The sequence below is a fragment of the Muntiacus reevesi genome, chromosome 2 (assembly GCF_963930625.1).
Source record: "Muntiacus reevesi chromosome 2, mMunRee1.1, whole genome shotgun sequence".
Taxonomy (NCBI): domain Eukaryota; kingdom Metazoa; phylum Chordata; class Mammalia; order Artiodactyla; family Cervidae; genus Muntiacus; species Muntiacus reevesi.
In genome coordinates this window covers 259,082,110-259,108,890 of record NC_089250.1, presented here as the reverse complement: position 1 = coordinate 259,108,890, position 26,781 = coordinate 259,082,110, and the positions used below count along the sequence as shown (strand labels likewise).

General features: G+C 39.1%; 1 protein-coding gene, 1 non-coding gene and 1 pseudogene across 4 annotated transcripts; all 3 read right to left on the bottom strand.

The window, feature by feature from the left end:
* Positions 1 to 3,816: 3,816 nt before the first annotated feature.
* Positions 3,817 to 26,746, bottom strand: ZFP14 (ZFP14 zinc finger protein). Of its 3 annotated transcripts, none has more exons than XM_065925888.1 (5): positions 26,710 to 26,746; positions 23,196 to 23,280; positions 18,965 to 19,091; positions 17,538 to 17,636; positions 3,818 to 9,528 (listed from the first exon to the last, which is right to left on the bottom strand). In XM_065925888.1, the coding sequence occupies exons 2-5, from the start codon at positions 23,202 to 23,204 to the stop codon at positions 8,162 to 8,164; spliced, it is 1,602 nt and encodes a 533-aa protein (XP_065781960.1). In that variant the 5' UTR covers positions 23,205 to 23,280; positions 26,710 to 26,746; the 3' UTR covers positions 3,818 to 8,161. The 3 variants fall into 3 exon arrangements, with proteins under 3 accessions (XP_065781962.1, XP_065781960.1, XP_065781961.1); XM_065925889.1 differs by having other exon boundaries at positions 17,538 to 17,633; XM_065925890.1 differs by lacking the exon at positions 17,538 to 17,636 and having other exon boundaries at positions 3,817 to 9,528.
* LOC136162076 (U6 spliceosomal RNA) lies at positions 15,831 to 15,937 on the bottom strand. The gene has a single exon (XR_010661926.1). It is a non-coding gene; the product is annotated as a U6 spliceosomal RNA (small nuclear RNA).
* Positions 16,666 to 17,516, bottom strand: LOC136159203 (glycine cleavage system H protein, mitochondrial pseudogene; annotated as a pseudogene).
* Positions 26,747 to 26,781: the final 35 nt, after the last annotated feature.

Here is a 26,781-nt window from a genome sequence, read left to right as displayed (position 1 = left end):
CCTCAATAAAATATAATTCTGATACTTTGCTCATAGCTCAGATGGTAAAGAATCTGCCTGCAAGGTGGGAGTCCTGGGTTTGATCTCTGGGTTGGGAAGATCCCCTGGAGAAAGGAATGGCTACCCACTCCAGTATTCTTGCCTGGAGTGTTCCATGGACAGAGGAGTCTGGCAGGCTCCTGCCAGTCCATGGGGTCGCAAAGAATCAGACTTGACTGAACAACTAACACTTTCACTTTTTTTCTGTGATAACAACAGCAGCTAGAGTCTCAAGAGTCCATGAGGCACGCAAACTTTGTAGCCAGATGCTTATAGGGTCAATTTTTCACGGAAGTCCAGAGGTGGATGCTGACGGCATCTGGCTGTAGATCCAGCAGTCATATTTACTTCACAGTGAGGTCACCATTGCTGCCCAGTCCACACACACCCTCCCCTCAGACTAGGGATAAAGTGTAAGGCGTTTAACAGGCACCACCCAGGGAAGATTATGACCATTAAGCAAAACCCAGCAGAAAGAACATTGATTGTGAGGTACCACCACCCCTGCCTGTGGTTTTGTCCGGCCTTGCATTACCATTCCACCAGTCCACCCTCTGCCCCATTGCCAGGGCCCAATACAGGCCGTGTGCCAACCAATCACAAGGTTAATGAGATGACGCAGTCTCTAGTAAGACAGTGCATTCTCCTGTCAACACAACCTGAATCCAACTGTGTTTACCAGAAGCCAGTAGAAACTATTGATCAGGATACTAACTCACTTCTGCCCTTAGCACTGGATCTACCTCCGGGGGAACATGTTATACAATGGCCCTGGGACTGGCAAGTAAGTCCTGGGTGGTTAGGGTTTGCCGTCTTGTGGGGGATAGGATTAGAAAGGAACTGAATGGGACTTCCCTGGTGGTCCAGTGGCTGAGACTCCATGCTCCCAATGCCAGGTTCCATCCCTGGGCCAGTAGGAGACAGTTGCGGCTTATGGGATCTAGTTCCCCGACCAGGGATTGAACTTGGGCCCCCTGCATTGAGAGCCTGGAGTCTTAGCCACTGGACCACCTGAGAAGCCCCTCAATTCTTTAATTCCTTCTATGAATGGAAAAAATAATCACTCAGGCTAGTTTATCCCCTTATCTGAGTACAGGGAATCTTGCTTTCTTATGCAAATTATGACTTCTTATGCAAACTATGCTAGAGCCTGGTGAATTAACCAGAGGCTCTTTAAGGAGTTCTTTCCAATTGCAGCCACATGGAAATGTTACATTAAGGAAAATAGTGGATTTTGAAAAAGAATAAAGGAATGATTTGTGCAGCCTAATTCTAAAGAAAATCAACCCTGAATATTCAGTGGAAGGACTGATGCTGAAACTCCAATACACTGGCCACCTGCTCCAAAGAGCAGACTCATTGGAAAAGACCCTGATGCTGGGAAAGATTGAAGGCAAAAGGAGAAGGGGGTGGCAGAGGATGAGATGGTTACATAGAATCACCAACTCAATGGACAAGAGCTTGAGCAAACTCTGGAAGATACTGAAGGACAGGGAAGCCTGGCAAGCTGCAATCCATGGGGTTACAAAGAGTCAGACAGGACTTAGTCACTGAACAACAACAAAATATCCTGTTAATGGCAGATGTATCAGCAAAGCTGAGAATTAACTATATCCTGTTTTCATTGATTGAAAAAATTGTTACAGATTAAAAAAAAAAACAAAAAAAAACTGTTACAGATGATCTTAAGGCTCTGTTTAAATAAATAAATGTTCCCTGGTGGCTCAGATGGTAAAGAATCCTCTTGCAATGTGGAAGACCTGGGTTGTTTGACCCCTGGGTTGGGAAGATCCCCTGGAGAACAGAATGGCTACCCACTCCACTATTCAGGCCTGGAGAATTCCATGGACAGAGGAGCTTGGTGGGCTACAGTCCATGGGGGTCGCAAAGAGTCAGATACAACTGAGTGACTTTCACTTCACAACTTCCTTAGTGTTGCAATCAACTTAGCTTCTGATCAGTCAGTTGAAAAACTGAACCCTAAAAAAATATTTTTATTGTTAAGATTCATATGCATAAAGTGTACAGGTGTCCTCCAGCCAAACACCACCAGGAACATTCCTGTAAAAGAACAAGTTGGGTTTACTGTTTTCGTTGCAGCAAAGAACACACACCATTGGGAACCATGGGGATGTGTCCACAAGAAGGTGCTAGAAGGCTTGTTCTTGTGTTTATTGATTTAAAGAAGGTTTAAGGAAGTGAGGCTTTGTTCTGGATTGGAAGTAGTCAGGAATTAGTATTCTTTTTCATATTCTTTTCCATTGTGGTTTACTATAGGATATTGAATATAGTTCCCTGTGCTATACAATAGGACCTTCTTGTTTATGACTACATATATTAATAAATCTTATCTCTGGGGGAGCAGAATAAAGCAAGGTTAAAATTACAATTGGTAAAGAAATAGCAGTCATTCCTATTATCCAGGAACATGTTTGGCATTTTGTGGTTTGAAAAATGTTCCTGTTTTATCTGTGTTTCAGTATCATTACAGAATGATCTTGTTTTTGTCTTGACCCATTGGAGTCACAGAGTTGCCTATCTGCTGTAGCTAAGTTGCTTCAGTCATGTCTGACTCCTTGCAACCCTATGGACTGTAGCCTGCCAGGCTTCCTCTGTCCACGGGATTCTCCAGGCAAGAATACTGAAGTGAAGTGGGTTGTCATGTCCTTCTCCAGGGGGTGTTCCCAATCCAGGGATTTAACCCAGGTCTCCCACATTGTGGGCGGGTTCTTTGCCATCTGAGCCACCGGGGAAGTGAAATCACTGAAAGTCACCAGGAAAACACCAAGATGTAACTGAAGGGACCTGAGCAGTTCCAGCACATCAGGGGCTGCTTGTCTGTTTCTATGCTACATAAAGGCATAAATCTTAAGTGTACAGCTTGATGTCATTTTATCTACTGAGAAATATAAATAAATAACATATTGGGGGAACTTATTTCTATTTGCAGATGCATGGCAGAAAATATATTTAAAAGGAGTAAATCATAAGAGGTCCTTCTCTTTTTTTTTTAGTTCTACCACTTTATTGCTATCAACCCATCTCCCTCCACCCTCGTGCACACATGCTCAGTCATGTAACCCCATGGACTGCAGCCCACCAGGCTCCTCTGTCCATGGACTTTTCCAGGCAAGAATACTGGAGTGGGTTGCTATTTCCTTCTCCATAAGAGGTCCTTCTTGTCTTTTGAATACGATTATTTGGTATGATTTAAAATGAAAACTATGGGCGTCTCTAATAGCTCAGTTGGTATAGTCCATGGGGTTGCAAAGAGTCAGACAGGACTGAGCAACTTTCACCTTCCCTTTTCACTTTGAAATGAAAACTGTACCTAAACTTAATGTTAGCAAAACAATGAACACTGTAACACAGTTACAACACATGCTATCTGTGAAGAAAACAAGTCCAACATTTATAAATGTGTAATACCTGGCATCATCTACTCAATGGACATGAGTTTGAGCAAACTCCAGGAGATACTGAAGAACAGGGAAGGCTACCATGCTGCAGTCCATGTTGTTGCAAAGAGAGTCGGACATGACTGAGCAACTAAACAACAATACCTGGAATTATCAATACCTGGATTACTTGGGGAATCCTAAAAAATCAATGGGAAAACCCAAAAAGAAACAGAGAAAGTACGTGAATAAAAAAAGCACTTTTAGGAAAATATGATTGGTCAATAAACACATATGAAAAAATGTGCTCAATTTGCTTGTAATCAGGTAATACAGACACTCATCTTTAGTAACTGAAGGGATTCAAAATTTGTGCAAGGATGGGGCAACAATCTGGCAATATGGGAAGCAAAGTCTACAAAGCACTTCTAGATATGCACCTTTGAGAAAATCTTAACTATAAAGAAAAAAAATACACAAAATGATATTTAATATTTTTATTACAATGAAAAATCACTTATGCCCTAATCACTGTTTAATAGAGTATTTCAGCATGTTTAAAACATACACTACCGAGGACCAGGCTGAAATCGTTTCCGCTCTGTAGAAAAGCACTAGCCCAGTATTCAAGCCGGAAGCTGCTTTCAGAGTATGATGTGAGCTGCGGAGAAAAGTGACCTTCCTTACGCTTCCGCAACACACTCACTCACCATAATGTCTGAAATGACATCCTTCAAGACACTCACTGTGGTTATGGTAACATCTACCAAAATGGTTCACACTCTAAAGGTGTTAAGAGATATTTGGAGTGAGAGAATTGCACAGTGAAGTAAATTTGAGATACACTGTGTTAAATGAAAATACATCTTCAATACATCTTTTAACAAGCTGGCTTACCTCTTAAGGTACTTGGATTCCCCCCCCCCCAAAATAGATATTTTATCCTTTGTTTCATTCATGATTTTCCCCACAATACCTTTTCCCCCCCAAATATCCTCATGGATTAGTATCCCTGAAACAAACTTGTGGAGAATGTTGGGTTAAGGTCTTGTGCTAGGTTAAACACAGGCCTTCTGGAGATATTTTGTGCTTGGAAAAGGCAAAACACTAACCTATTAATGAAGACTGATTTTGTAATAAATTCTAAATACAACTATTTAGAATTAATAGACTTGTCATAAACGAAGCTGGTCTAGATTTTGCTCTTTAGGAGTTATCCTCATCTAGTTTTATATCAGGGCTATTTTACCTGTGCAAAATTAATTGCTAAAATCCTGTTAAGGATTATCTGTTTCTTAAGACTTTCACCTATGCAACTATCAGATTTTTTTCAACAGGAACTTCATACACACACATTTATTTGTTGGTCTGTTTGGGTTCTAGAGCACAGTCAGTTGTGATTAACATTCTTAAGAGATGAAAATGCAATCCCTCTATGTTTTGACATATATTGGAATACATATTGTACATACAAAGAGTGTTACCTTAGAATTAAAAGAAAAAATTCTTGATAATCTGTAGTAATGTCCCTTTTGTCATCATTAATGCTGTTTCATATTTCATTTTCTTTTCATTGATTAGACTTGCCAAGATATAGTCATTAAGATTGGATTAAGTCTAATAGTATCTAACCCCTTAATTCTAAGTTTAAATTTACTCTTCTGTTGGTTTTACTTTGTTCTTTTCCTGGTTTCTTGACATAAAGGTTTACTCATTCCTTTAACACATTTATCCATGTGACAGGCCCAGCTTTGATGGCTGTGGAAAAGTGAAGATGAAGCCTAGGCCTACAAACAAGATTTCCTTAATGCATTCAGGGGCATAAGTTCCTCACTGAATAGAATTTTGGTGACATCGGACAAGTTCATATACGCAGGCATCTTATTAACAATGATTTCTGAAGCAGTGTATAATTTGTTTTGATTTTAAATATTTTATTATTGAAACTTCCAAACATAAAAAAGTAAAAATATTAGAACAATGAACCCCCCATAAACAACCATTCTACTTCAGTAATTATTAACATTTTACCAATCTTTTGATACTTTCTAGCTCTCTTTGCCAATTATTTTTCTTTTGCTGGAATATTTCAATACAAATCTGGGTATCTTACCATTTCCTATATGTTTATTTGTAATCATAAAATCTTTTATTTTTTAATAACCACATTGATATTATTATTGAGCTTCCTGGGTGGCGTCAGTGGTAAAGAATCCACCTGCCAATGCAGGAGACTCGAGAGATTCAGGTTTGACCCCTGGGTTGGGAAGATCCCCTGATTCTGGAAAATCCCCTGGAAAAGGCAATGGCAACTCACTCCAGTATTCTTGCCTGGGAAATCCCATGGACAGAGGAAGCCTGGTGGGCTACAGTCCACGGAAAAACTTAGTAACTAAACAACAAAACTAGTATTTCTAAAAATCACTTAATACTCAGTGCATGTCCACGTTTTCCCCAGTCTCCAAAATGTCTTTTTACATTTTATTCAATCTGGGTCCAAATAATGCCCACATGTTGAATTTAGTTGATGTGCCTCCAGTCTTTTATTAAAATCTGGTAACAGTGCCCTTCTTTTTTCATGCCACTCAATAGTTGAAGAAATCAGGTCAATTTTGGGAATTGTTTTGGGAATTTTATACATTCTGGATCTGCTTGGCTGCTTCCTGTGGTATCATTTACTTTGTTCATCTATTTCTCAAATTCTTGGGTTTAAAAAATTTTTTGATTTGAAAGTTTGATTCCTTCTGTTCATTATTTTGGCAAGAAAACTTCATAGGTAGTGACATGTACTTCCTAACTGCATTATACCAGGAGGTGCATACTGTCTGACAGTTCCACTTTTATAGATGTTCAAATCAGCCAAAGGGCTTAGAGATGGTCAGCTTGATAAATCCAATATAAAGTTCTCACTATAAACTCTTTCCCCAAATAGTTTTAATATCCCTTGAAGATCACTTTCTGGACATTATTCTTTAAATTAGGAAATAGAAAATGATTTTTCGAATCCAAATATCAATTTTTTTTCTGTATTTACTGGTAAGATTTATTAAATTAAAAAAAATTTTAGTTTGATGAATTTTGGGTGACCCTGAGACCTGATTCACATGGAAAAAGCAAAATAAATACTTTTCCCTTTATTTATTAGTTTTCAGAATGAATTGGTACCCAAGCATCTTTCCAAGCTGACCAAATTAGGCAGCCATAACCAAGTAAACTATCAAACTGCAATTGGGGTCATGTCAAAAAAACCAACTCCTACCGGTTGAAGATGGGATACTATGAGCATCAAAAAGCTTACTAGTTGTAATGGAATGTTTTCTTTCTTTCTACAAGAGTAACATATACACACACATATGCACACACACATACACAATTATATTTCCAAGTGGTTAGTTTCTTTTTTGCCATCTTTTGGATAGTTTCTAATTAATCTTGAGTGGTGGTCAGAGAAAACAGATTATAAAACATTTACCTTGTAATTTATTATGGGAAAACAATTTCATATTTCTCTTTGCTTCTTCAACCACTATATTCTTAACCTCATATGCATGAAATTCATCAGGTTTCTTTTCAGCATGAAATTTCTGATGCAGCTCAAGTGATGAAGAACTTCCTGCATTCAATATAACCTCCTAGATTTTATCCAGAATAATCTTAAGTTTAGTAAGTACTGAGCAGTGACAGAAGGCATTTCTACATTTATTACTTCTATAGGATCTTCCTTTCATATGAATTCACTAACACTAATGATGTTAATAACAACTATAGATAATATTTACAGAAAACATGCTATATGGCTGCTGTTTTTCCAAGTATTAACTACTCAATCCTCACAATGATACAGCAGGCTGACTCTGAACTGGCCCCAGTGATCCCTTCCTCCTGGGATTCATACTCTTCTATAAACCTGTTCCCTTGAGTATAGGGCAGCCTAGTTTCTTACTTCCAAGCAATAGAAGGTAGCAAAGGTAATGAAATAATGTCATTTCAATTATTAGAAACACAAGATGATAGCTTCTTTGATGCTAGCAAACTCTTGCTTTCTTGGATTGCATTCTCTGATGAAGCAAGCAGTTATGCTGAAGAGGCTCATGTAGCAAGGACCTGACTGAAGTCAGCCTCCAGCCAACAGCCAGCTAGAATCTGAAGACCTCAGTGCAACAGCCCTCAGGAAATTAATTTGGCCAAGAACCACGTGAGGTTAGAAGTGGATCTCTTCCCCAGTTGAGCCTTCAGATGAGACTCAGTCATGGTTGAAACCTTGATTTTAGCCTTGTGAGAGGCCCTGAAGCAGAGGACCCAACTAAGTTATGCCTAGACTCCTGACCCATAGAAACTGAGATAATAAATGTATATTATTTTAAGCTACTAAGTTTGTGGTATTTTATTATGCAGCAATAAATAGCTAATATTCATAGATACTACTATCACCATTTTACAAGTGAGCAAAATGAGGCACAGAAATTTAAGTACCTATCCAATAATACACTGGTAATACAGTGGTCAAATGGCAATAAAGATAGATAAGGCTAAAGATTTTCCTGCATTCATTATATTACTTTCTCATATGAACATGCTGAAGACAATGCTTGAATGGTGGTGGAAGCAACCATTAAAGCAACATTTTTTTCTGTAATATAAATTTTTTATGCTTAATGATGAGCATCAAACAAATTCTCTCAAAAATGAATTTTCTGATGTTCTGTAACATAACGTGCATTGTATTAAATTACATTATGAATTTTCAGATGTTGAGTAAGGTGTGAATGTTGTCTAAATGCCTTCTTACATTCCTTACATTTGTAGGGTTTCTCACCAGTATGAATTCTCTGGTGCTGAGTAAGAAAAGAATAAAGTCTAAAAGCTTTACCACATTCCTTACATTCATAAGGTTTCTCTCCCGTATGAATACTTTGATGTTGAGTAAGTTGTGAGAGCAGTCTAAAAGGTTTTCTACATTCCTTACATTCATAAGGTTTCTCACCAGTATGAATACTCTGATGTTGAGTAAGTTGTGACAGTAGTCTAAACGCCTTCCCACATTCTTCACATTCATAAGGTCTCTCACCAATATGAATGCTCTGATGGGAAATAAGTTGTGAGTAACTACTAAAGGTCTTCCAACACTCCATACATTCATAGGGTTTCTCACGAGTGTGAATTCTCTGATGGCGAACAAGTTGTTGCCTTAATCTAAAAGTCTTCCCACATTCCTTACATTCATAGGGTTTCTCACCAGTATGAATACTCTGATGGACAGTGAGCTGTTGGCATATCCTAAAAGCCTTTCCACATTCCTTACATTCATAGGGTTTCTCCCCAAAATGTATTTTCTGATGTATTCTAAGGTCTGGACCACATACGAAGGCTTTCCCACATTCCTTACATTCATAGAGCTTCTCGGAAGTATGAAGTCTTTGATGTCGAGTAAGGTGTGTACATTGCCTAAAGGTCTTCCCACATGCCTTACATTCATAGGGCTTCTCGCCAGTGTGAATTCTCTGATGTCGAGCAAGCTGTTGATGTACTCTAAAGGCCTTTCCACACTCCTTACATTCATAGGGCTTTTCACCAGTATGAAGTCTCTGATGCTGAGTCAGTTCTTGGAGGACTGTAAAGGCCTTCCCACATTCTTTGCATTCATAGGGTTTCTCACCAGTATGAAGTTTGTGATGTCTGATAAGGTGTGCACGCTGCCTAAAGGCCTGCCCACATTCCTTACATTTGTAAGGTTTCTCACCAGTATGAATTCTCAGGTGTTGACTAAGTGTTGAACGTCGAATAAAGGTCTTGCTACATACCTTACATTCATATAACTTTTCTCCATTATGAACTCTCTGATATTCAGCAAGAAGATTGTGCTTTTTGTAAGTGGTCATTTTTTCAGAAGCAATTTTCACTTGCCCAAAATATCCCTCTTGGGGTTCCTTTTGCCCCTCAATTTTGTTTTTGCATTCCCAATCACTTCTGAAAATGGAGTCCTGCAGGCTATAGCTTTTAATTCTTTCCATTATCTCCCACTGGAATGAATATATTTCATAAATGTCCTTTTCTGGAGATAAAATATTGGCACTGTATCTGGACTCCAAGTCTGAAAGAAAACAAGAAAGCAAACACATGATGTTTTCCTGTTCCAGAAGAAAGAAAACTATACAGAAATAAAAAGCACCTAAAACAATGCCTATTACTGAAACCAAGGAGGACCCTTTGGGGCTCCTGGGCATGGTAGCCTTTCTGTGTCCCCTGTTTCTTTGCAGAGAATAGACTCCAGCCTCCATGGACCTTCCCTAGATTCCAAAGGGAAAAATCTGAACAGGTACAAATTAGGGAAGGGAGAGGATGCAGAAACAAGGGGCAGTCAAGAAACAATACTGCAACCTTGGGTCAGAGTCCTGGTTTCACCACAAGGGATACACATAACAGTATCTTTGAGCTCTTCTGCAGAACTAAAACGCCCAGCAATTGGAAGATGTTCCAGATGACAGTTTGATAACCTTGAGAAGCTCATCAAGACACCACCTGAGGCCAGATTAAAGGAACCAGTGAAGCTCATCAGGCCAGATTAAATGAAAGCAATACAGGCCCTGCACACACCCTGATCCTTATTAGCAACCCTGATCTTGAACTACTGCTATAAAAGTCTTCACCAACTCCTCCCAGGTTGGGATACACAATTTTTAAACCACAAGCCCACCGTGTCCCCCTTTGCCTGGCAAAGAAATAAAGCTATTCTTTTCTATTTCACCCAAAACTCTGTCTCTGAGGTTTGATTCACCACCAGCACGCAGAGGCTGAGTTTTCAGCATTATTACCAGGGAATGGATTAGACATCTTTAGAAGACATTGTATTCCTGCTAATATAATAACACATATGTGTACCTAAAAAACCTATCTTCTGTAAAATTACACACCAAATATTAAGAGTTTATGGGAAAAACAGGAAAAATATCTCCAGGATATCTCCAGGAGGTATTGTTTTAATACCTCCAAGAGAATTACAAAAAAAAAAAAAAGAGAGAGAGAGAGAATTACAACATGACTGACAAACAGAAAAGAAAGAGGAGCACTGTAAAAGGCACCTGTGTAGGTAAATGTAAATCAGTATTAATAACAGTATATAAATTAATACTCTATGGGGCTCCATATGTATATAGAGTCAAGATAAACAACAGCAAAAAAAGTAGAGGATACATAAAAAGAATCTAAATGTTATGAATGTCTCTACAATATTGAGAAAGATATAAAGGAACTAATCTAAGGTACAATGTAGTAAGTGAAGAATGCATGTACTAACCTCTAAAGCAACTATTAAAAACTGAAGTGTGTATAACTAACAGACTCAAGAGGCAAAAGCTAAAATAAAATATTTTGATTAATCCAAAATAGGCATGAGAGGGAAAAAAGAGAATGCCGAACAAACAGAAAAAAGACAGTGGATTTAAACCTAAATATATAAGGTTTATATATTTCCCTGGTGACAGACAGTAAAGAATTCACTTGCAGAGCAGGAAGACCTGGGTTCAAGCCCTGGGTCGGGAAGATCCCCTGGAGGAGGGCATGGTAACCCACTCCAGTATTCTTGCCTGGAGAATCCCCATGGACAGAGGAGCCTGGCAGGCCAACAGTCCATGGGGTGGCCTGCCCGGCAACAGTGCATGGGGTTGCAAAGAATCGGACATGACTGAGCAACTAAGCACAGCACATATAAGAAAATTACTTATGGATTACAGATGGATAAAATGCACCAACTCAAAGACAAAGATGCTCCTTATCCACATAGGGAGAAGGAGGCTGTATGAGTAGTTCAATCTGGGTAAAGAAAACATCCACTTGTGGGAGCAACCTCAAGTGTGGAGGATTCAGACCAAGGAGCAACCCAGCAGTATATTCTGGGCAAACCCACCATGAATCTAACATCTGTCTATCTCCTACCAGTAACATTCAAATCAAAGCCACTACCATATTCCACTGTGACAAATGAAAATAGCCTCCTAATTGGTCTTCCTACTATTCATCTTGCCCCTAATTGATCTATTCTCTATAGAGTGATACTTATAAGACAAATCAGCTCATGACATTCCCCTGCTCAGAAATCTCCAGTGGCTTTCTATCACAATGACTTCCCCTATGATACACAAATTTTACATGACCTAGCCCTTGCCTAACCTTCTGACTTCATCTTGTTACTCTACTTCTCACTTACCTTTTGAATAATCATCCTGGCCTTCCTCGTCTTCTTTTTAAATTTTTATTGGAGTATAGTTGCTTTATAATGTTGTATTAGTTTCTGCTGTACACCAACATGAATCAGCTATATGTTTACATATATCCTATCTTTTTTGGATTTCCTTCCCATTTAGGTTATCATAGAGCACTGAGTAGAGTTCCCTGTGCTATACAGTAGGTTATCATTATCTATTTTATAACAGTATTGATAGTGTCAATATGTCAGTCCCAATCTCCCAATTCATTCCACCTGAACTTCCCCCTTGGTAGCCATACATTTGTTCTCTACACTACTGTGTTGCTATTTCTGCTTTGCAAGAAAGATCATCTAGAAAAAAGGTAAGGATGATAATAAAATTTTGCATGCTGGCCTTCTTGCTGTTCCTCAAACATCAAAGTCTTTGCCCTCTAACCCAAGGTCTCTGCATTTACTGTTTCATCAGGACTGTTCTTGCTTTAGATATTCAAATGGTCTGAGCTCTTTTTCATGTCTCCACTCAAAAATCATCTCTTCAAAAAGCCCCAAACACCCAAAAATCTGTCTACACCTCCCAATTTCTATCTCCTGTTCACCTCACTTTTCTAAATAACACTTGCCACTACATAAAACTATTCATTTACTTGTTAACTTAATGTCCTTACTCTTATTAAAATGTACACAAGAAGACTGCTGGGAACTACCACAAGTATTGCTGAATAAATGAACATATTTTTAGGTAAGCAAGTGTATGTATACTAGCTAGACTGGAAAGAAATTGGACCCTATACAGACATTGCTATGGACTGAATTTTGTCCCTCCAAAATACACTTAAGCCCTAAATACCCAATGTGCCTATATTTGGAGACAGTGCTTTTAGGAGGCAATTAAGGTTAAATGAAGTAATAAGGGCAGAATCCTAATTCACAGGACTGATGGACAGAATAGGACAGGACAGTACTGGTGGCCTTACAGGAGGAACAGAGAGATCTTCCATTTGCAAGCCAGGAAGAGAGCCCTCATTAGGCCCCAAAATGCTAACCTTGATCTTCTGGCCACCAGAATTGTGGGAAAATACATTTCTGTTTAAGTCACCTATTCTATGGTATTTTGTTATGGCAGCCTGAGCTGCCTAGTACAGGTTTAGATCATGATGAATTATAGTCATTGATCAAGAAAGAGGACAGCTCCTCTCTTGGCTCAAATCTTTTACCTATCACCAACAGGACATTTTAATTTACTTTTTGTTTTAAAATAACTCCAGATTCACAGGATGCTGCAAAGAAAAGTACAGGGAAGTCTCACAAACCCTTCACCCTCCCTCTCAAGGTGAACATCTTACAAACTATAATACAATATTCAAACCAAGAAATGACCCTTGGAATAATCCATAGGGCTGATGTAGATTTCATCAGTTATACATGCCCTCACGTATGTGTTTATAGACAGGTCTATGCAATTTTACCAAATGTATAGCCTTGCCTGAGGACCTCCCCGTAGCTCAAACAGTAAAGAATCTGCCTGCAACGCAGTAGACCAGGGTTCAGTCCCTGGGTCAGGAAGATTCCCTGGAGAAGGGAATGGCAATCCACTCTACTATTCTTGCCTGGAGAATCCCATGGACAGAGAAGCCTGGCGAGCTAGTCTGTGGGGTCACTAAGAGTTGGACACGACTGAGTCACCAACACAAAATGTAACACATAGCCTTGCCTAACCCTCACAACAATCAAGACTCAACTGTATCATAACCACAACGTTTATTCCTTTGTAGCTTCAACCATCTTTCCCCCTCCTACCTTCCTAACCCTGGGTAACCACTAATCCAATTTCCATCTCTATAATTTTATTATTTCATAAATATTAATTAGAGTCATATGGTATAACTTTTTATGATTATTTTTTTCACTCAACATAATTTCTTCCAGGTTCATCCAGATTATCACATGTATTAAGAATATATTCCTTTTTGTTGCTAAGTGTTATTCCATGGTATGGATGTACTTTTTACCCATTTTTAATTGAGTTGTCTATCATTATAGTGTTGAGTGCAATGTATCAATTGGATGTTGGTCCTTTGTTTTACTACTATTTTCTCTCAGTCTATGACTTGCTTATTCATTCTTTTATTGGTATATTTTGATGAGATAAAGTTTTTTATTTGGATAAATTATGACATGCATTTTTAATTTTTATGGTTACTGCTTTCTCCTAAGAAACTTCTGCCTAATATCAAGTCATTCCCCTGGGTTTTCTTCTAAAAGCTTTGCATGCATGCTAAGTCACTTCAGTCATGTCGACTCTGCAATCCTATGGACTGTAGCCCGCCAGGCTCCTCTGACCATGGGATTCTCCAGGCAAGAATACTGGAGTGGGTTGCCATGCCTTCCTCCAGGGGATTGTCCCAAGCCAGGGATGGAACCTGTGTCTTAAGTCTTCTGCACTGGCAGGCAGGTTCTTTGCCTCTAGCACCACCCTGGGAAGCCCATTTACATTTTGCTTTTATATTTTTTACATATAAAATGTATACCTAGTTTTTAAATTTTTATTTTATTTTTTATATTTGACTTTTAAGATTTTTTAATGTTCAGTTTTTATATTTAGGTCTAAAATCTATCTCAAATTAATTGTGGTATGAGGTCAAGATTTTTTCCCCAATTATTCCAGTATCATTTGTTGAAATACTTTCCTTTCTCCATTGGAAGACTTTGACATCTTTGTCAGTAAATAAATGACACTACTAAGTGCATGTGAGGTCTACATCTAGGGTCTCTGTTCTGTTTGCTGATCCTTAGCCAATAACACAATGTCTTGATTAATTTAATTTTATAATATATCTTAAAGTATCTTGAAGTCATGTAGTCTAAGTTCTATAACATGCTCTTCCTTTTTTGAGATTGTTTTAGACATGCTAAGTCCACTGCTCTTCCATATAAATTTTAGAATCAATTTGTCAGTATCTACAAAATTAAAAAAAAAAAGGTTCCTAGGATTATGGCTGGAATTGTGTTGCATCTATACAATTGACATTTTTATAACAGAATTCCCATCCCCAGAATGGTATCTTTCTAGTCATCAGATCATCTTGGCAAGGTTCCATGACTTTTATCATAGAGGTTTTGCACATTTTTTCAAATTTATTCCTCAGGATTTTGTTTTCTGACCCTACTGTAAACTGATTTAATTTACTTTAATTTTTCTTAATTGACTTAACTTTAATTTTCCAATTTTTTTCACATATAAAAACAAAACTGATTTTTGTAGCTTAACTTTGTACCCTGTAATCTTCACTAACTAGTTTGAGTAGATGTTGTTTTGATTCCTTAGGATTTTCTAAGTATATAATTATACCATCTCCAAATAGTTTTACTTCTTCCTTTTTGATCTTTATATCTCTTATTTCTTTTTCTTGCCTTATTGCAATGCTCGGACCTTCAATTTAATGTTAAGTAGGGACAGGGAGACTGGACATCCTTGTCTTGTTCAGTCTTAGGAGGGAACTCTTCAATCAAATATGATAAAATTAATGATACAGTATTTTTTCAGCAGATGCCCTTTATCACACTGAGGAAGTTCCCTTCGATTTCTAGTTTCCTGAGAGTTTTTATCATGAATGGATATTGAATTTTGTCATATGCTATTTTTACATCCATGGAGATACTCAAATGATTTCTCACATTTTTGTTAATAAGGTAAATTACACTGATTAATTTTTAAATGTTAAACCAAGCATAATCTCCTGGGGTAAACCCTATTTAGTCATAATTTCTATATATTGCCGGATTTAATTTTCTGATATTTTGTTAAGCATTTTACATCTATGTTTAAGAAGGATAGAAATTACCAAGGGGGGAGGGAATTACAAACTTACATCCTTCATGAACATAGTGTAAGAATTATAGTAGTCTCATAAAATGAATTGGAAGTTCTTTTTCTGAAGGAATATGTGTAATACTATACTATTACTTCCTTAAATATTTAATAGAATTCACCAGTGAAACTATCTGGGTCTAGCATTTTCTTTCTGGAAAGACTTCTGACAAAGAACTTAATTACTTTAGGAGATATGAGGTTTTGCATATTTTCTTTTTACTCTCGTGTCAGATCTGGTAAGTTTGTATTTTTCAAGGAATTTTTCCATTTAAGTTGTCAAATTCACTAGCATAAAGTTATTCATGATATTTGCTCTTTTTTTAATATGGAACATGTCATGAATTTGCATGTCATCCCTGTGCAGGGGCCATGCTAATCTTCTCTGTATTGTTCCAATTTGAGTGTATGTGCTGCTGAAGTGAGCACTCTTATTCTTTTAATGGATATAACATGTTAAGCAAAAACCTCTCTTTCTTCCCTGGTATTAGTAATTTATGTTGTCTTTTTTTCTTGATTAGTCAAGTTGGTGTTTATTAATTTTGTTGATCTTACTGAGAAATCAACTCTAAATTTTGTTAAGTTTCTCTACTTCTTTTTTCTATTCTGTTGATTTTAACTTTTTTTTTTCAATTTTATTTTATTATTAAATTGCTTATTCTCCTGTAAGGCTGTTGCTTCACTGTATAAACATAGCACCAGCAAACACAGTATATTGCAAAATTAAGACAGTAATATTCTTCACTGGACACTATACAACTAACAAACTTTTCTCCACTGGCAGTTATTTCTAGTGGGAAGATCTTTTTGACCCAAATCCAAGGATAGGTATAAGCAAGTTACAATGTCATATAAGGTATAAGATAACCATGTTATCCTTGAATTACATAATTTTTGTAATTAGTTTTACCAGAGATAATTTCAGGAATTCTGAATATTATAACTGGAGCCTAGCCTAAAAATCACAGGATGCTGTGGAAAAGATACACAGTGTTTATCTGAAGGCATTAGAAAGTTAAGGGGTATTTTCTTCTGGAAATATTGTTACAAGTAGTTTCTTTTGCTAAAAGTTGCTTTTTAAATATCTATCCACCACTAATTTAAGACAACTATGCTAGATTAAGTTGTTTCAAAGTAGTTTATTTAGGGGTTCATTTTCACTCCTCAATAGATTTTATGTATTTTTCATATGCTTCTTCACTCATTAGTTCATCTAGTTCTGAAGGGTTACTGAATGTCATCTTGATCAGCCAACCATCTTCATAACAAGACTTGTTGATAAGTCCTGGATTTTCTGCTAGAGCTGTATTAATTTCAGTTACTTCTCCTGATAGAGGGGACTAGAGTTCACTAGCAGCCTTCACACTTTCCAAAGCTCCAAACTCCTCTTGTTTGTTCAACTTTGTCCCAACTTCAGGCAGACTACAGTAAACAACATCTCCCGAAGCTTCCTGTGCAAAATTGCTGATTCCCACTGTCCCAACACCGTTTTCTGTTGTTACCCATTCGTGTTTTTCTGTGAATTTCCGCACCAGCAGCAGAGCAGGGCCGGTGCGCAGCGCCCGGACGGCACCCGCCCGCAGTCCCCAGGGCCGCGGCGAGCAGGGCGCGCTGGGTGCCGAGATGGCGCGCAGGCTCCGACCGCGGCCGCACGCTCCGCACCGCTCGCAGCGCGTGTTCCCGGGTGTGCAGAGGGTCTCCGCGCGGCACCCAGAGCACCCCGGGGGCGGGGCGGCCCCCGATTTTAACTCTTATATTATCATTTGTTTTCCTTCTACTGAGAACAGCTTTTTTCTCTGAAGTGGGAGAGAAACATGATGTGAGAAATAGAGAGTTGTAATCAAGGCCAGTAAGAAATTCCCTTGTTAGCCCAGGTTTAAAAGATTTTAATTTGCTTCCAAGGTCTTAGGCCTTTACTTTACAGGCTTTGAAGAGCGATCTGTAACTCTCAAGGGACTCTCTCTACCCTGACATACTTGGCTATTACCTACAGTAATGATTTTCCCATGCCTACTCAGCCCTCACTCACCAGGGTGATGTCTTCCTGTTCCTTCTCTCACAACCATCCAGGGCTCCTTCCCTTCACCCAATAAGGTAATCACATCTGGCTTAGACATGGAAGGTCCTGCTTAAAATATAACGTAACATGAAATTATAAACCCCAAAGTCCTTAGGTTCAGATTTGGCTACATTTATAATAAACTAGTAGTTCAAAATGGTATTTTATAAAGTATACAAAGAAATGCTAGGAAGTTGAAGAACACTCACACTAGGGTAACCTCAGGACCACTAAGAACAGACACCAGATAGTCAAGAACAGGCTTTAAAACAATTTAAACTCATACAAGCTCTGCTGAGAGGCAGTCTTATTTAATAGTTGAGAACACAAAATAAGGATCCAGATAGTACGGGTTCATCCTGCCTTTGTTGCAATGTTGCCTCAGCAAATTATTAACCTTTTGTGCCTAAATTTTCTCATCTGAAATAAGGATAATAGTACATTTCTCATAGAGTTGTTGTGAGGATTAATTAGAAATATACAATGCTCAGAATAGTACCTAAGTACAAATATACACATTTATATATATGAAAGTGAAAGTCACTCAGTCATGTCCAACTCTTTGTGACCCTATGGACTGTAGCCTGCCAGTCCACGGCTCCTCCATCCATGGAATTGGGCAAGAATACTGGAGTGGGTAGTCATTCCTTTCTTCAGTGGATCTTCCCAACCCAGGGACGGAACCTAGGTCTCCTGCACTGCAGGCAGATTCCTTACCATCTGAGCTACCAGGGAAGCCTGTTACATATACACATAATATATGTGTATATTAGCAGTTGATTTCTATTGTTATCAATTGGCTGAGAGAAGAATAAGAGGCTTCCTGAGACATCCTCAGATACTTACTAGGATATTAATTTAATATTAAATGTAAAGTTCTTAGACTTTTAACCTTCAACCACAAAGCAAGTAGAACTGTTTTGTCTGTTATACAAAACAGAATGCATTTACTTGAGTTTTAGATGAACTATGTGGATTCATCTCTTACTATGTAAATTCTACAGGCTACTCTGATTTTTAAAAGAGATTCAGAATCCCTGTGTCTAGATAGTCTCTTCACAGGTGGATTAAAAAGGAGCTCCATCAATTCTTAGTTCAAATACAAATTGAATTCTGGTTTCTTGGACAATGTTTCTGTTGAAAAAAAAAAATCCAAAATTCAAACCCAGTCCCTGTGTACTAAGGAAACGTGGAAACAATAGAGCCTGAAGGAAGTCTGAAGGACCTAGCCTGCTGAGCCTGAGAACGACAGTGTTAAAAGGAGGGCCCTATTTCCAACTTAATGAGACTTAAACCATTCCTTTGAACAGAGAGAAAAATTTTATCTAGTTTCTCAAAACACAGTCCTCATACTGATAGAAGAGAAAGTCAGTATAATTTGAGATAATCTGCCTTACCTAGAGAGATGAAGTTGCTGTAATTCTCCCACATCACATCCCTGTATAAGTCCCTCTGTGCTGAGTCCAAGAATTCCCATTCTTCCTGTGAGAAGTCAATGGCCACATCTCTGAAAGTCACTGAACCCTGAAAAAAATAAAACTCATGTATTACTTGTGAAAATACATGAAATATTTTTTTTATAAATAGAGAGGGGATCAATGATTGCATTGCAGAGAGGGAGGGAGCACCGAGCAAGCACATTTATTTATTTATTTGTTATTTATTTCTGGTCGTGCCGGGTCTTCATTGCTGCACTCCGGCTTTCTCTAGTTACAGTGATTGGGGGCTACCCTCTAGTTGTGGTGCCTGGGCTTCTCATTGCAGTGGCTTCTCCTGTTGCAGGGCACATATTTTAGGGCTCGCAGGCTCGGTAGTTGTGGCACATGGGCTTAGTTGCCCTGAGGCAGGTGGGATCTTCCCAGACCAGGGATCAAACCCATGTCCCCTGCGTTGGCAGGTGGATTCTTAACCACTGGACCACCAGGGGAAGCCCAGAGCAAGCAAATTTATGCCATGTGAATGAGGCAGTAAGAAAATTAGCATCACTGAAACACAGTGCTGCATGTTATAAACCATCCTGTGACTGCAGATAAGGTTAAATTTTTACCCAAAAATATCTGGAAAGGAATAAATTAACCAAAAGAAGTCCCAATGAAATGAAACAGTGCACACAAGCCTTTAGCAAGCTGTTTCTCCACCACAAATTCTTAAGAAATATGAGATCCTCTATCTTCTTTTCCCTTCACTGATAATGAAAAAACTTTAATAAAAATTTCTCCCAAATGCACTACAAAATCTCTCAGAAAATGACTCAAGTTTGTCATAAAATCAGATTTTATTATAAGCACTTTGCCTACTATGACAAATTCTTTAGTATATTTTTTAAAATTTGCTACATGGCAGTCCACATTTCGAATGCATTAAATTCAATCTTTCTTCGCTCTCTCTTTAGATTTCTGGATTCAATACAATCTCAAAAATCTTCCTCAACCCTCACATTCTACACTATTATTTACACTCATGGACAGAGGAATCTGGCAGGCTACAGTCCATGGGGTCACAACGAGTCGGACACGACTGAGCAACTAATACATTATTTATGCATCTGTATGATCTTCTTAGCTTTTTATCATTCATCATCCCTCACTGAACACCTTTCCTCACTTCTGAGTTAGAGAGTGTGTGCATGTTTAGTCGCTCAGTCATGTCTGATTCTTTGCGATCCCCACAGACTGCAGCTCACCAGGCTTATCTGTCCATGGTATTTCCCAGGCAAGAATACTGGAGTGGGTTGCCATTTCCTCCTCCAGGGGATCTTCCCGACCCAAGGAGACCCAGATTGAACCCAGGTCTCCTGCACTGCAGATTATTTTACCATCTTAGCCACCAGGGAAGCCCTGAGTGTTAAAAATAGCACTCTGGATCATGATTAGCAATGAGGAGTGATTTTACTTCCAAGAAGACATCCGGCCACGTTCAGAGACAATTCTGATTGGCACAACTGGGGAGAGCGGTGTGAGTGTTAGAAGCATCTAATAAATGTCTAACATGGATACTGTTAGACATCCAGCAATGCAGAGGACACTACGCCGGAGTAAACTATTCTCTGGTTCAAAATATTAGTACAGTTCAAGTACACTTGAACGACAAGGATTTGAAATTCATGGTACCAGTTCTATGTGTATTTTCCTCAGTCATAAATACTACAATTTGATGCAATTCTAGGTTCACTGAATCTATGGATGTGGAACTGCAGATAATGAGGAATTCCAGATATGAAGGGATGGCATACACAGAGGGCCAGATTTTCAATCACCCAGAGGGTCAGCGCCCCTAATCCCTGCACTGTTCAAACAGCAACTGTAGTTTCAAAATTGAGAAACCCTGCTCAAAACCAGCACATCTGGTAAAACTGTACAATGGACTCTGCTCCTAGTATTCTTCTCTCAGGGTTTCCTGGAGATAATTCTTGATCTCTCTATTTGCTGTCTGGTTCTGATCACCTCCTACTCAGCCCACTCGTGAGGGAGGGATCCTAAACAGTGTGAGATGACTGAATATCTGACACCTGAAAGATGTGACTGACGGCAATTTATTAGTCACATACACTCACAGCCCAGGAGAGGAAGACATTACACGTCATATAGGGCCACACAGGGGATATACTCAGGAATAGGGTGAACAAGCAGGATCTGTGGGAGGCAGGCTTTATAGTGAGAAGAGGATGATGGATTCTGTGGCCAATGCAGGATGATGTGATGGCTTGTTTGAATAATTCTGTGGGCTGGCAAGGAGGTGACTTACTAAGTTAAGGACCAGGAGAGGTTCAGCTGGTCTGGCGAATAGAGGAACTAGCCAGGTAAATGGGGGCCTCATCTGGGGAGAGCAGGGAAACTCTTAGTTAGGTCTCTGGAGGCTTGACAAGATATCAAGGCAGCATATGAAATTTTAAGCCTCACAAACGAGGCCTCAATCAAATCCCTACCTCTTCCACCCTCTACAAAGCCTTACATACCATAACATTTCAATGCACTAATATTTTGGCCAACATGAAATCTTGTTACATATTTTAAAAACTCAGGTTTGTGGAGAAGTTTGGTGTTTTCCCTATCAGCAGTCAAATAAGACCAAATTCTCTCTTTCATCAAACCACAAGATTTTCTTTTTTTTTTTTAAACCACAAGATTTTCAAGGAAAGTTCAAAAAGGGATCTCCCACTTTGTATCAATAATCCATTGCTGAAAATCAAGACATTCTAACACTACATAATGTTCCCACCATTTTGGGTGGGTGCCTATTTTCCTACCATATTAAAGCAAAGAATTATATTGCATTATACATTAATTTCAACCCTCCCACTAGCTTCACATTTCCCCCAGGACAGAACTCCAGTACGCATGGGTCATGCACATATGATATCTTTGGTTTTCGTACTTTCTTTTGGCTTTGCTATTTCTTTTACCAAATTTTTTTTTCTCACTTGCTCTGTTTCTCCACAATTTTCTTCGATACTTTTCCAACTTTTTAGGAACTCATTTTACAAAATGACAAAAACAGGGGCTACATGGGATATGCACCATGAAAGTGCATTTCTAATAAGAATATAATGGAGGAATGACTCATACTCTATACGATGCTCTTATGCCTCCCCTTCTGCCAGCAACACCAATTAAACACATCCCCTTTGATGATATTTGCAAGCATTTCAAAACATCTGCAGATGGTTCTGATGGTTCAGCAATTGTATTTGGAATACAATAAGACTTCCTGTATGTTGTTTTCTGTTTTTTAAATTTAAAAAGTTACATTGAACTATATGATTTCACTTATATAAAGTCCTCAAAATAAGCAAAATTATTATAGGGTATTCAAAGTCAGGGTTACATTTGGACGGGGTGGGTAGAAAGTAACCGAAAGGGGGGTATCTGAATGCCAATAACATTCTCTTTCTTCTCCTGAGGGCTGATACAACAGATATATTCAATTTATGAAAATTCATTTAGCTGCACACTTAGGATTTGAGCACTATTCTCTATGTATGTTTTGCATCAATAAAAAATTTTTAAAAACTTTAAAAAGATGTTACATTCTGTACTGGGGATGTAAATTTTTGTTGCTGCTGTTTGTTTGTTTTTGGCCATGCCACATGGCATGTGTGATCTTATTTCCCCGACCAGGAATTGAACCCATGTCCCCTGTAGTTAGAAGTGCAGAGTCTTAACCACTGGACCACCAAGGAAGTCCCTGGAGATATAAATTGTTTCCATATAAAATCAGACCAAAAATCACTGTTTTCAGAGAAATATGCTTTTGCTAAAGTTTAGGTATTAAAAAACTAAGATAAAAAATGTTAACGGGGGACATTCAGCAGAAATTACCTGCTTTTTTCTTTTTTTATAATTTTGTTTTTTGTGGTTTTTTTTTTTTTTTGCTTTTTTCTTAAGGCAATTTACTTTTGCTCTCTCGTGGCTCTTGACAGAAGATGATCCACATTAGTGGAAAAAAAGAAAAGGGGACACAGAGGGGACACTGGGATATTTGTCTCCAACTCTCACAGGAATGAGAGGGACTAGAGTAGGTTATTGAATGGAGTTCCATTAAACAGAAGTTTCAGAATAAGGAATGAGTATGTACACATGGTCTAGAAACAGGCAATATTTCAAAAAGGAAGAAGAAACATCAACTTACATGGGCCATTGTTTCAAACTGCAAGTACTGGTCAGTCCTTTTCAAGATTTCTGTTAGAGATCTGCAGAGTTCAGATAAGCCAGATCTGGAAGAAGACAAAGCAGCGATAAAACCAGAGGTGCCTCAGAGCTCCCCCAAATGACTTATGTTAGTAGGAGTTTTCTTCTTCCATTCCTGCTTCCAAAATACTCCTCACCACTCTCATATTCAAACTGGAGGAGAGCACAGGGAGTCTAAAGAAATCCAAGCTTTGATGTGTGCACATGCTCTGTCTCATCCACTCTCTGTGACTCCATGGACCTTAGCCTGCCAGGCTCCTCTGTCCAAGGGATTTCCCAGGCAAGAATACTGGAGTGGGGTTGACATTTCCTATTCCAGGGGATTTTCCCAACCCAGAGATTGAACTTGCGTCTGCTTGGCAGGTGGATTCACCACTGAGACACCAGCGAAGCCCATGTTTTAAGAATACTACCTAGAAAAGAAAGACAGGAAGTCCCTGACTGATGTCTTTTAGGCACTGATAGCAGTCTCATGACTGCTTCCTTTCACAGCATCCTGGCAAATGGGTTTATTTTGCTTCTGAACCAATACTTTGGGCTAAGATGCCTATGAAGCCCTCCAACTGCTACTAGATCTTCTTGTCCTACTAGTCTAACTGTGCAAGTAACATAATCAAAATAAAACCTGTAAGGCATAAATCTTATTGTATGAAATCCACGCACCTCCAGAGACCTCATAACTATGGACGTAACTTGACAGTGTTTACTGTCATTAGATCAATATCTCCCCCTTCATGATGGACTGGGTTTCCCAAGTGGTGCAGTGGTAAAGAATCCACCTGCCAATGCAGGAGACATAGGAGACACAGGTTTGATTCCTGGGTTGGGAAGATTCCCTGGAAGATGAAATGGTAGCCTTCTCCAGTATACTTGCCTGGAAAATCCCATGGAGAGAGGAGCCTGGCGGGCTACAGTCCATGAGATCACAGAGTTGAGCACGACTATGCATTCCTACTACTGATAATGGATTACTAAGTAAAGTGGGAAAGATTTAAGTATACATAATGATGAGATTTGGTATACTGTTGTAATTACTAACATAGGCTTTGCTGTCAAATTCCTAGGATATAAATCTCAGCTCTCATAGTTATCAAACTGTGTCACCTTAGACATGTTACTTTGCAGCCTTAGATTCCTCCTATAAAAAATGGTGATAACTATAGATTCTATCCCAAAGCATTGTTATGAGTATTAAATAAGACTCTACATATATATATATAGTAACACACTAAAGTTACAAATAAACATTTAATAAAAGTCAGCTATATTACTGAAAATGAAGAATACTACTTCATACATACTCCTTCCCACAATTATTAAAGAAAATTCTCTTCTGCTCTTTCTTTATTCTTCCACAAAAAATTTGAGCTTCTCAGCCCCACTCTTCCTCATAATGCTAATAAATTTCAAAACTTCAGGTTGGTAGGCAATTCCTCTTGATTAACAACAATTTACAAAAGGACAGAGAGCATGAGGACGGCTGAAGCACACGTGGCAAAATCCTCATAATTTTTGAATCTGGGTGATGAGGAAAAATATGGAATTACAATTTAATAATAACAACTAAATCTATTGAGCATTTATGGGTCAAGCATCATCCGAGGACTTTACATATGTTAATTCACCTTTTCATAGCAATCCTATGCAGTAGGTTCTGTTATTATCCTTTTACAGATGAAGGAATAGTGGTGCAAAGAGATGAAATGAACTGCCCCAACTTCACCCAGTTCTAATTGGCAAGTTAGGATTAGAATCCAGATAATTCAGCTCCATGACTCACACTACTGCCACTACAGTAAACTCCCTTTCATAAGACCACATAAATATGTGACCTGAAACACACACACGCTGTCAAAAACCTCAAATCACTCATCAAATTTCTATACTAATGGTTTCCTTCCTTCCTACTAATATCTCCCTTCTCTTGTTAACACAAATTTCTCTATTAAAAATCTATCACCTTGCCACTCCTAAAGGCCCGAAAAGCTAAGACTTTGTCACCAATTAAACATTCTCCTATCTTTTCCTGCTTTGACCTCAGGGCAGTGGAAAAGACCAAGGACATCTAGGGTATGATTCCAACTAAACTGTAATCTTCTCAATAAATGACAGCCTAAAATAATGCTATGCAGTTAGCCTCCCTGTATGACCTGCAGATCACTTAAATTATTAGAAAGCAACCGCTCACAGGCGGAATTAAATGATTGCCAAGTGTTCATCTGAATAGTCAATGGAGAGGAGAGGCTACCCTTGATAGGAGTCAGGGTTCTACCCTCATCTTCTCCATCATTCACTGGGAAGGAAAAACAAAATACCAGGCCAATGGGTAGGATATTTCAGCTGGTTGTTAAAGCCTAACCAGCTAAACACTACCTGGAATAAGCCTGCAGACTTCAACAAAATAGGACTGATTCAAGAGAGGGAAGAAATTCATTGGAATGTGACAGAGGAGAGGGATAAGAAAAGCCCCTTTGTAAACAGTTGTGCTCCAGCTGAAGGATTCTGAGGCTGTGGGGAACCATTCTGGAATGACCGCTGCTACTGAAGTGGGAGAACAAGATAGGCAGGGACTAACTGGAGATTGAGGGCTATTAGTGAAGTGAGGGTAGTTTAGCAAGCGGCTATCCCCCAAAATAAAATAAAAACTGAGCGGCAGGTCTGGAGCAACACTGGGAAGAAAGCTATAAGCTCTCAAAAAGGGAGTCTTTATGGCATTTTACAACTGCTGCGTGACCTGCGCAGTAGTAACGTTTTCTATTAACTGTGTAGTTAGTTTTGTCTGTCTTTTCTCTCAACCAGATTAACAGCAGGATTGCTTTTTGTCTTAGTCTGACCTATCTTTTACTTCTTTCACAGAAGCAAATGTCCCCGGGTCTAGAAAAAAAATTAAAATTACACTTCATGGAACAAAGAGGAAACATCATATAGATTTCCTCCTTTCTAAAGATTGGGGGACGGTGACGGGAATCGACGCAGTGAGCCTTTTTCCCGAGCTCAGCCAGGTCAGACTAAGGACACACCCCCGCTACGACCCTGGCTCCCACCATCCATCACACACACTATCCGATAGAAATAAGAGGGAGCCTGGGGTGAAGCTGTGCCTTCCCGGCATCGGAGAGAATGGCCAGAGTACAATGGCCAGGGCTGGAAGCGCTCTCCGAGTTCAAGAGCGCTGCCTTGGGAGGGAGATCTGGTTAAGCTGTGGTTCTGAGAGCTGTTGTTCTGCCTCTTTTTGTTACAGGCCTTCACTGTGGGGTTCGTAAATCTCACTCGGAGCCATTCTGGGCCGCTGCATCTGCGCGGCCCTGAAGCAGGAGGACAGAGGACGCATCGGAGCACCCAGTGTCCGGGCAGCGTCACAAACTACACAGTCACGGCAGCCGGGTGCACACAGAGACCGCGCCGCCCCCGCGCCGCCCCCGCGCCCATTTCCTCAGTGCACGAGACCAACTCACCTCTCCGAGCCGAAACCAGCAAGGAAGCCGGAAGGAAACTAGGCGCAGAGGCATGTGGGAAATGTAGTCCCG

Excerpts from the sequence above, each read along its gene's own strand:
- ZFP14 (XM_065925888.1), bottom strand. Across the intron at positions 17,637-18,964 it reads CAGCAACTTCATCTCTCTAG|CAGGACCTTCCATGTCTAAG; the intron begins GTAAGGCAGATT and ends TTATATTTTAAG. Across the intron at positions 9,529-17,537 it reads AACAGGAAGACATCACCCTG|ACTTGGAGTCCAGATACAGT; the intron begins GTGAGTGAGGGC and ends GTTTTCTTTCAG.